At 52.5% G+C, this 10,000-nt stretch overlaps 3 protein-coding genes across 4 annotated transcripts in view; 2 read left to right on the top strand and 1 right to left on the bottom strand.

The window, feature by feature from the left end:
- The window catches only part of LOC126577194 (glutamate receptor ionotropic, kainate 2), a 4,406-nt gene extending 2,775 nt beyond the window's left edge, over nt 1-1,631 (top strand). Inside the window, exon 4 of the mRNA XM_050238649.1 lies at nt 1-1,631. This exon is cut by the window's left edge and continues 191 nt beyond it. Within this exon, the coding sequence (XP_050094606.1) occupies nt 1-688 (688 nt within the window). The 3' untranslated portion in view covers nt 689-1,631.
- Nucleotides 1,632-1,723: 92 nt separating this feature from the next.
- Nucleotides 1,724-8,865, bottom strand: LOC126577650 (transcription termination factor 2). Of its 2 annotated transcripts, XM_050239433.1 has the most exons (5): nt 8,783-8,865; nt 8,658-8,714; nt 5,311-8,582; nt 2,167-2,324; nt 1,724-2,084 (listed from the first exon to the last, which is right to left on the bottom strand). In XM_050239433.1, exons 1-5 carry the CDS (start codon nt 8,841-8,843, stop codon nt 1,940-1,942), a joined length of 3,693 nt encoding a protein of 1,230 aa, XP_050095390.1. In that variant the 5' UTR covers nt 8,844-8,865; the 3' UTR covers nt 1,724-1,939. The 2 variants fall into 2 exon arrangements, with proteins under 2 accessions (XP_050095390.1, XP_050095391.1); XM_050239434.1 differs by lacking the exons at nt 5,311-8,582; nt 8,658-8,714; nt 8,783-8,865 and adding exons at nt 2,545-2,671; nt 2,742-5,011.
- Nucleotides 8,866-9,020: 155 nt separating this feature from the next.
- LOC126575439 (neuralized-like protein 4) overlaps nt 9,021-10,000 on the top strand; it is a 6,152-nt gene continuing 5,172 nt past the window's right edge. The window contains exons 1-2 of the mRNA XM_050236135.1: nt 9,021-9,235; nt 9,310-10,000. The exon at nt 9,310-10,000 is cut by the window's right edge and continues 3,223 nt beyond it. Coding sequence (XP_050092092.1) covers nt 9,056-9,235; nt 9,310-10,000 — 871 coding nt within the window. The 5' untranslated portion in view covers nt 9,021-9,055. The remainder of the gene's footprint in view (nt 9,236-9,309) is intronic.

Raw genomic sequence — 10,000 nt, 5'->3', positions numbered from 1 at the left:
CAACGAGCGGGTACACTGTCCGTATGCGACGGCTACGACCCCGTTCCTGAAGCGGAACCGTGCCTTCGGCTATCCCCTGTGGACCGAGTGGAACCGGCTGTTCGATCCCGAGTTGCTGAAAATGGTCGAAGGTGGAATCATCAAGTACAAGCTGAACGACCGGTTGCCAAAGGCTGAAATCTGTCCACAGAATCTGGGCGGTACGGAGCGGCAGCTGAAGAACCGGGACCTCGTCATGACGTACTTCGTGATGGTGACCGGTTTTGTAACGTCGATTGTCGTGTTCGTGACCGAGCTCGGTTTCCGGATGCTTAATCAGCGGAAACTTAAGGAACACCTTCGCTCACAGCAACAACAGCATCAGCAACAGCAGCAGTATCCAAACGCACGAAAGTCTCCAACGGAGCGAATCTCCTATCTGGGGCATCGGTTTGTGGCCAGCGATTCACCACCACCACCGTACGCGGAAGTGTTTAGCCGCCATCAGCACGGAACGCTGGGTAGCGAGCGGACAGGCAAGCTGTTCGGCATGAACCTCGGCTATGGGTTAGAACAGGGCACCGGTAACCGGCAGATGATCAACGGTCGGGACTATATGGTAGTGCCGGAGAAGAATTCGCTCGGTCCACGGCTCATACCGATGAGGGCCCCTTCGGCGGCCATCTTTCATTACTCGTACGCCAACTGAGCACGCGGGAAGAAGGGTGAAAACGAAACACTTTGCACACACCACACACTTGGATTACCAGATCACCATGGAGACAGGATGCGTAAAACACGCTTGCAGATGCAGATGAGCTGAATCAAACAGGACCAGGTGAGGTGAGAGACATTTTGCAGCTCTTCGCTCCCCATGAGCCTTATCAACCCACTCCTCCCTGGTGAGAAATATGTATGCACTATTGTGTGTTGATTGTGTGAAAATGGTACATTAACCAGATAACAAAACATAAACTTAAACGAATGATTAAACGGCAAACCAGCGCTAGCTGAAGGCATCTGGCACTGCACCGGTGTGATTTGTTCTTGCATGACAACAATTTGCATCAAATGATTAATCAAAACAAATGACTTGAAAATGTTGAAATGATTTTTATTACCCGCGAAACCATCACGCGGAAAAGTTACATCTAGCTGAGCCCCGCTAGTACGTATATTAATTACCGAGGACTAATTTGTCCCAACTAAATGATATTGCAAAGTATCGAGAAAACAGATACCAAAAATTAATGAAAAAAAAAACAATAATTTGAAATACTCGAAATGAGATTTATTGATCGGTAGAGGTAGGTGAGATTTGAGATAGAATTCCACACGTAGGACGTACCGCTTGATGAATACTGAATAATGCATATGAACGATTTAGATTACTGCGCTGGGTAGGAGGAGGGAGCGAGTGAGTTGGAGGAAAATTGAGTCTTGAAAACATATTATATCTTGCACATTAAATGTACCTCGGAGGGTGAGATTGAACTTGGCAAAGGGGCGAACAGCATAAGATTGATCTGCATAACTTGGTCCGTCTGATATAAGAAGCGCTCAGCAGGAAGTCTCCATTCCTAGGTTCGTTACATTCTGCCCACACAGATCACACAGGAAACGCACAGACCAGTCCCCACCAATCGTATGATTTTCACAATAAAAAGAGAGTTCTATCACCCATCGTTTCGTTCGTAGTGCAACTAAACACAAAACGCATCTTGATTACCTCTGTAGACACGAAAGAAAGTACCATTTTATTCTAGCAAACGAAGCATCATTCAAAACTCATTTCAAAGTGTTTAAATGTGTGGAAAAATTCTTAAAGAAATCGTTATCGAATCAATTCTTCGGACAAGCAGTGATCATAATTCGCCAAGAGAACTCGCCGTGGGCACCGGGCCATCGTACTATCACAGATTGTGGTCGCGTGGGCAGGCAGGCAGGCACAGTGCCCGTTTTACACTCCGAACAGCGTCTTCAGATCATCGATCGTCAGCTTGCTGCCCTTGTTGCCCTTACCCGTTAACACACCGTCCGCAATCTGGAGCTTATGCTCCTGCAGCGCGAGTATCTTCTGTTCCACCGTTTCCTGGCAAATGAATCTAATTATCGGGGGAAGAAACAAAAAAAAGGGGAGAACTGTTAGTGAACGCCAGTCCGGTATGTAGTGATGCGTGTACTTACTTCCAGATAAGGACCGGTTTCGTTTGACCGACACGATAAATTCGATCCTGTGCTTGGGCCTCGAGCTGCGGATTCCAGTGGGGATCGAGTAGAAACAGCTGATTGGCACCGACGAGATTCAACCCGACACCACCGGCCGTTAACGACAGCAGCATTATCTGTGAAAAGAAAGAGAAGATGAATTCGGATTAGTTCAACAAGCATTCCAGCATAGGATACGAGTTACACATCCAGCGACGGACTTCATTAAACCGGCTCAATGCTCTTGCTAATAGACATCATTTTATTTTTATAAAATTTTCTTTCAAACAACACGCACACAGCAGTGAACCGATAATCTCGATCGTAGCACGGTGGTTATTTCTTCTTTTTCGGCACATTCTCCATCTCCATCATGGCTTCGTGATCCTTTTCCAGTTGCTTCGAGCGACGCCGACCGAGCGGTGTCTTGCACCACCAGTAGAGGAATGCTTCCTCTTCTTCCTTGTACACCGGCTCGAGGGCACTGCAATGGAGAGGGCATTAACAGCAAAGAATTCACCGTCCAATAGCCAGCATCGAAAGTTTCGCATTACCTTAAGGCATTAATGAGCTCGAGATGTGTCAACGGATGGACACGCAGCTGCAGCATCCGCTTGCAAGTGATCACCTCACGAATGCAGCGCACAACCGAACCGATCGTGTAGCCGTCCGATATCTTGGCCATCGCACCCGTATCGAACTGACGGTGGACACCGCTGTAGTGACTAAGCAGTTCCTTCCAGGCGAACGACAGTGCCCCATAGTCCGGGCGGGGAATGTAGATAAAGCGCTGGTACGTCTGTACCATCAGCTTCATATCGGCCTCCCAAGGGCAGTCCGAGGTACCGATCAGTATGATGCGATCCTCCGGTTGTATGTTCTTGACCAGCTTCGGCAGATCCTTCTTCAGTCGCTTCGGATCCGTCCGGTCCGTCTTTGGGATCTTTTTCATAAACGGTTTCTCTGCGTCGCCAAAGTAAATAACCGAGGGCTGCAGTAACCGGGACACTTTCGAGATCAGATGCATCAGCATGATCAGTCCCGATTTGCCCGGATACTTGCCGACGATGTTCGGTGGGCTGATGTCGAACAGCACCGAACCCGTCTCGGTACAGATCGCGTGCACCAGGGACGTTTTGCCCGATCCCTTCGGTCCGGCGATCAACAGTGACTTGATGCACGGCCCAAAGTTACGGATCGTCTCGGAACCGAGTGGCAGTATGCAGTACTGTTTGATCAGCTGCCGGACATCGCCGGGGGAGGGATTTAGTGCACTACGGGCCGCATAGCTGAGATCGCCGACGTACGATTTGATCGGTGTCTCCGGATACTTTTTAATGATCCCGTTCGTGACCAGCTCCTCAAACAGTGATTCCGTCGTCCGATCGGGTGTTAGATCTTTGTCCTTCTTTTTCTTGCCCTTCTTACCGCTACGACGAGCCTTTTTGCTGCTCTTCTTTAGCTTTTTACCACCCCGATCGCGCTCTAGGGCGATCTGGAGCAACTCCAACTCTTGGCGCATAATTTCATCCACGATGCGGCGCAGTTCCGCCTCGACATCGGCATACTTTTCCTCGTAAATCATATCGTCGTAGTACGTCTGGCGCAAGTTTTGCGATTCGTCCTTTCCCTTCCAAACATCCGTGTACTCCTCGATACCGCACTTGATCTCCGGTAGAAAGGAGGATTGCATCGGTTTGAACGCTTTATCCAGACCCTCCTCCAGCGACAGCTCACCGGGTTTCTTTTGTGCGAGTTTCTCCTTTCCGCCACCTTTTAGCTTCGATTCACGCGACGACATCACCGACGATCGGCTCATCTCGCTCTCCGTCCCCTGGCGACTCAACAGATGCCGCGAACCGCCGGCTTCCTCTGATGGGAAGTCCGGTAGCCGACCGGTACGCTTCTGATACTCCTTGAACCACGTCCGGATCTCATCGGCAATGTCTTCCGTCATCGCTGCGCCTTGCTTCACGCTAATCTCTTCCTTCACACGAACCAGCGACCGCTCGTAATCATCCTGGAACTGTTTCTGCTGCTTGTAGCGGAACTGCTTCAAATCTTCCAGCTCGTCGATGGCGGTCCTCGCCGACGTCACCGGTGGTGGCACCATACCAATCAGTATCATCTCTTCCATCTTCTTGCGTCTCGTCTGTCGACGCGTAGCGTACCCACGCCACGTCTTTTGGATCTTCATCGCCGCGTTCAAGCCCGTGGTCGACTTATCGCGACTGCTATCCGGTTTGCCCTTTTCCTTTAGAATCTTCAGCTCCTTCATGAATTGAGCTCTCAGGCGACCTTGGCGGGCTCGTTCGTGCGTTTGAATGATGCGTATCGCTTCCAGCTCGCTCAGTTCCTCCTCCACCACCTCCTCATCGAGTGCACCGATCTTCTTCAGGATATCGTCCATGAACTTCTTTCGCTCGTTCAGCTGCTCTTCTCGTTCGCGCCGGAAGTAACGCGGCACGTTGATTTCCATGCTGAGTGGCGTTAGGCCCAGCTTTTCCACCACCGTATCGTTGTAGCTGAACTCGGTCATATCGATAACGACGAGATCGTGCTTCAGCTCCAGCACTCGACCGAGACAGTTATCGAGCAGCTTCCGGATCAGGATGCGCTTCTGTGGCTGCACGATCTGATCATAGATCTCCTCCAGTCGATTCGAAATGACCAGATAGCGTAGATACAGCTCAAACACCTGGCCCTGGATTTCGCTGCGATCATGCTGCGCTTCGATCGCTTGATACTCGAAATCGTTCACCGCAAGCTTCTCTAGATCCTTCTGAGCTCCGGTCCACAGTAGGTTGAAGGTGCGGTTCGACATGTTACCTCTTTCGATTACATACAGTACGATAAGAAACACTACTTAAGAGAATACAACGCCAACATTCGTGAAGCTCCCCGGACAGCTTAAACTAATATTGACAAACGGTAAACAACCCGCAACCCGTAACTATGGTACCGACGCGCGTGGCTGCAACAGGTCACCGTGATAGCCATCGCTTGCTACGCAGACACTCTGCGCATGATCATCATGGAATGTGTAAATTCTGATATTTCCCCTCGTTCCCTTTCGATAATTTTTTAAAAAACATTTTCAATCATTAAAAAATTCAGACTCACCTTAGACTTTGTGGACGGTTTGTTGAAATCAAGGACGATATCATTCCGGAGCTTTACCGGCACCTTCCCAGTCAGTGACACATGAGCAATGTTCCGGGCCGACAGATGCGTAGCGATGATATCGAGCACGCTCGTCCACTGCGAAACCACGATCGCCTTATCGTCGGTGCCGATAATTTTCTCCTCAATCAGCTGCAACAGCTTCTCGATCTTCGAGCTGATACGCTCTAGGTTGAACACGGGATTGGACTTGAGCATCACCTTGGACGAGGCCTTCGAGATGACTGCTTCGGGTTGATTGAGTTTATCGGACAGATTCAACGATATCGATGACAGATTATCACCATTTTGCGTCTTTGCTTCCTGTTCCGCGATCACGTCGTTCAGATTCAGCTTGTTCAGCTGCCCCAGCAGATCGAGTTCATCCTCCATCGATGTCTCGTTGCTGTGGCCCGAGATGTCGAAGTTGCCCTCGTCATCGCCCAGCATGTTGTGGATCAGGCCCGGGTGGCAGCAAATCTGGCGAAGGCGCAACAGCAGCACCAAAATCTGAAACTGCTTTACCTCGCTCTCCTCCTGCTTGTTGTGCATTCGCTTCAGCCTTTGGTGCACCTTCTCGAAGGCATCGGTAGCGCCACGACCGGCAAACGTTGGCCGCCCATAGAATCCACCACCGTAAGCTTTCTCCTGTTCCTTCTCCGCCCTCTGGTGCAGGAACTGGGCGAACAGGGTCTTCGAGTACAGCAGCACCTTCTGGTAGACGTTCATTTCGTCCGTGTCCAGCGTCACCTCGATCAGCTCGATCGTTTTCGTTGGCAGCGTTTTGAGCGAACCACGGTCCTGCAGCTGCTTCTTCGTTCGCCGCAGCATGATCGACTTCATGATCGTGTTAAGACGCGCCTGCCCGCCCGCACTCTTGTTATCGACCCAGCGCTTCCAGTGCTGCAGATCGTCGAACGGTGAGCAGCGCAGGAACTTCATCAACGCGTACACGTCCATCTCCTTGTTCTGGATCGGTGTACCGGTCAGTACCCAGCGGAAACGACCACGCAGCTTACAGCACGCATCGGACATGGCACTCTTGTGGTTCCGAATCACGTGCGCTTCGTCGAGAATAAGGCGCTCCCAGTTCACGCCAAACAGACAGCCGCCACCACCGGTTTCGAGATCCTTGACTTCACGCGACACAATGTTGTAGGTCGTGATGACCACATCGTACTTGGCGATGTGCCGTGGTTTCGTGTCGCGCTGCGTACCATGATGCACGCAAACGGCCAACGAGTTCCGCTTGACACGGTTCGTGATCTCGCCCTCCCACTGGCGCATCAGCGAGGCCGGGCAAACGATCAGCGTTCCACCGGCATAGTAATCCTTACGGCCCTTTGCCTTCCAACCACCGTACGCCGCGGGGCTTTCGTTCTCCTCGTTCTCCTCATCACTATCCAACGTCCGGGTCAGCTGCTCACCGTCCGGATCCATCTCGGCCACCTTCAATATCAACGAGATCATGCTGAGCGTCTTCCCGAGACCCATATCGTCGGCCAGGATGCCACCGCGCGGTTTCTGTGACTCACGCCAGAGCATCCATGCCAGCGCATGCCGTTGGTGGTTCATCAAATCGATCTTCAACAGCTTCGGTGGATCAGCCAGCGTGTCCTCGCTGGGGCACGATTCGATCGACTTGTGCAGCGTCTGCAATCGATCCAGCGTAAGTAGCTTCTGGTTTTCGAAGGTGGTAATGCCCTGTTTCCCGGTGAACCGTGGCTGTATGTCATCCGTCGCCTTCTTCAGTACATCCCAGCTAATGTGATGCTGCTTGGCATCGCCTTGTTCTGCTCCTCCTGCGCCTGCCCCTGCGCCAGTTCCTGCGCTGGTCCCTTCGCTCGTGTTGCCACTGGCGTTGCCCGAATTCTCCAAGCTTTGATCGTACTGCTGCCGGATCGTTTGCTTAATGCCCTTCTTCGGTGTTGGTCGCGTAATTTCGATCGCTTTGGAAAGTTCAAAAATCTGTTGCTTAATCTTGGCCATCCGACGTACTAACCCGGCCCCCTTGTCCGGCAACCGATTGCTGGTGCGCATCACATTCTCAATCAGCACGAGCTGTGACTTGAGGTCGGCCATCTTACGGACATTGGCATCGTACTCACTCTGGGAGACACGTTCTCGCACGAATGCCGTTATCGTAGGTTGCACCAGTGTTTGCGGCACCGAACGACGCTCCGACGCTGGTTGGGGTTGTTCCGCAACCACCGCCACCGGTTCATCTTCACTGCTAAGGCAGAGTATCTCTTCCGATTTTTCTATCAACTCCACACTACTAGACTTATCCTCATCTTTAACAGGTGTAGCAGCGAATTTCTCTTGAATTTGCGATGAAGACATCTTCTCGGCGTTCACTTCCTTTAAGTTCGGCGAAGGGCGACCGACGGCTGTCGCCACTTTATCCGCCCGACCGTCCACCGACGAAGGCATGATCTCCGACTGATCTTCCTGATCCGTTTTTAATGTAGATGACAGCTTCATGCTGATGGAATCGTTTACATCTCCGTCACCATGCGAAGGTAAACCACGGTGGCCACCGGGGAAAGGAATTGATGATATCCGGTTCCCAGACACACTCACCATAGGCGATGACTCGTGTAACGGTGCAGCTTTCTTCGTCGTCGGAGCTGCACCATCACCGGCGGCATCAAAACTGTGCATCGTCAGTGAAGCTTCGAACGAATTGTGTTCCGTTTTGGAGCTGTCGTGGGCAGAGCTGGCAGTTTCGTTGTCCGCTCCGGTTTCGTTGCCCACCTCTTCGTCGGAAGAGATCACTAAACGTTTTTTCGTGACTCGCCGGGTTGCTACGATTTCATTATCGCTCTCATTGCCCACTGTCGCTGCGCTGCGCTCCTGCTCTTCCTCACTCTCGTCCTCGCTGGACGTAGCAGGCTGCAGGCCATGGATGCTGCGTCGTGTTGCCGGCGAATAGGCACGATATTCAACCTGCCGTTCATCGTCTTCCTCATCTTGGTCTTCTTCTACCGTCAGGTCACTCTCCAGATCGGCGGACGCGCTTATCGCCGCGTTACTGCTCTCCTGCTCCGTCTCGCTGCTCGTGTTTTCGTCGGCCTGCCGCGGATGTAGCGACATGCGCTTGCTTTGCCGGTTCTTCATCCGACGCACCAGACTTTCATCATCCTCCTCTTCCTCTTCCTCTTCCACTTCCTCTTTTGCTTCACTCTCATCCAGTGTGGTGCTTTCCTGGACTTCCTCGCCCTCGGATTCGGCTGGAATTTTTCGAAAAGGATATTCACGTCAATAAATGGTCGAGTTTCTCGGCCACGTTAACAGATACCACTTACTTTCATCGATCACGATTGAATCTCCCTGCATATGATACTTGGTTCGCGATTTCTCGGCTGCAAAACGCACAAGCGGAAGGGAATAAAGGAAACCTGTGGGACCCTGTTCCAAACAGCGACCTTACCTGAAAAGGACTCCTCGCCGCCCGACTCGGGCGCGTAGATTGAAATGTCCTCCGCAGACATGGTGCACGTTGTGCTACAGAAAATAGAACAAATACGAAAAGTTCACAAACGCGGAGTGCGTGTGACGCGCGCGCGGAAATTTTCGTTAATTTTGAGTTTGACAGCCAGTCAGGGAAGCGCCTACTACGTTGAGCGTGTTGTCAATGACCCCCTCCAGGATTCGTGAAACAAGAAACACCCGAGAGCGCGACCGGAGGAGGGACGACGGAAAAATGTCCCCAACGGCGGTGGCCCCCGTGGCCACCTTCCACCGACGGTGCGGGAAACGAATCACGCTGACCAACGGGAACCGGACGGCGATGCGGAACGTGAGTGAGTTCAACCACGGGCTCGTCTTCAGCGCCGAACCGCTCCTGCAGGACGGCCTGTTCGAGGTCCGGATCGATGAGAAGGTAGGTGGGGCAGCGATGACCTCCCTCAGGATCAATTTTCCTACTACCACTTCCTTTGTCCCTCCGATGGCCAGATACAAGCGTGGAGCGGCAGCATCGAGATCGGTGTTACGACGGTCAACCCGGAAACGGCGGAACTTCCGCCGTGCGCCACAAAGCTGCGAAACTCCTGGGTAATGTCCGGAATCTCCGTGTTGAAGGATGGCCTGCTGCTGGTGGAATCGTATGGCGTTGATCTGGAGAAGCTGGCCCGTGGGGACCGTGTCGGAGTGCAGCGGACATCGCGCGGAGAGCTCGTGTTCTACGTCAACGGAGAACCGCAAGGAATTGCTGCACGCGATTTGCCACGGTGCGTGTACGCGCTAGTGAATCTCTACGGCAAGTGTGCCCAGGTTTCGATCTCTTCCGATAGCGCTTCCGGTGCTGGCGATCCCGGCGAGTACGGTGCAGCCATTGCAGGAGTATCCTGCGAGGAAACCATTGGCGCTGGTCCCTCTTCGTCGTCCTCTGCGTCCCAGCAAGCAATCTCACAAAACATCGACCGACCCATCTCGGTGGAGATGTCCGTAAACGGAGGAGGAGCAGCCCAGGCCAGCGTTCCTATTCCAATCCCTGGCGAAGCCGGAACTGGTGCTGGTGCTGGTGCGGCACCAGGGAACGATCCGCATGACAAGCTACGCTTTCACACTCGCTGCGGTTCGTTGGTGAAGCTGAGCGCCAACTGTCGTACGGCGGAGCGGCGTCGGCCACTCGATGAGTTCAACA

This window comes from Anopheles aquasalis, chromosome 3 (genome assembly GCF_943734665.1).
Source record: "Anopheles aquasalis chromosome 3, idAnoAquaMG_Q_19, whole genome shotgun sequence".
Classification (NCBI taxonomy): Eukaryota; Metazoa; Arthropoda; class Insecta; order Diptera; family Culicidae; genus Anopheles; species Anopheles aquasalis.
Note: the sequence above shows the minus strand (reverse complement) of the source record. Positions and strands in the feature narration are given on the sequence as shown.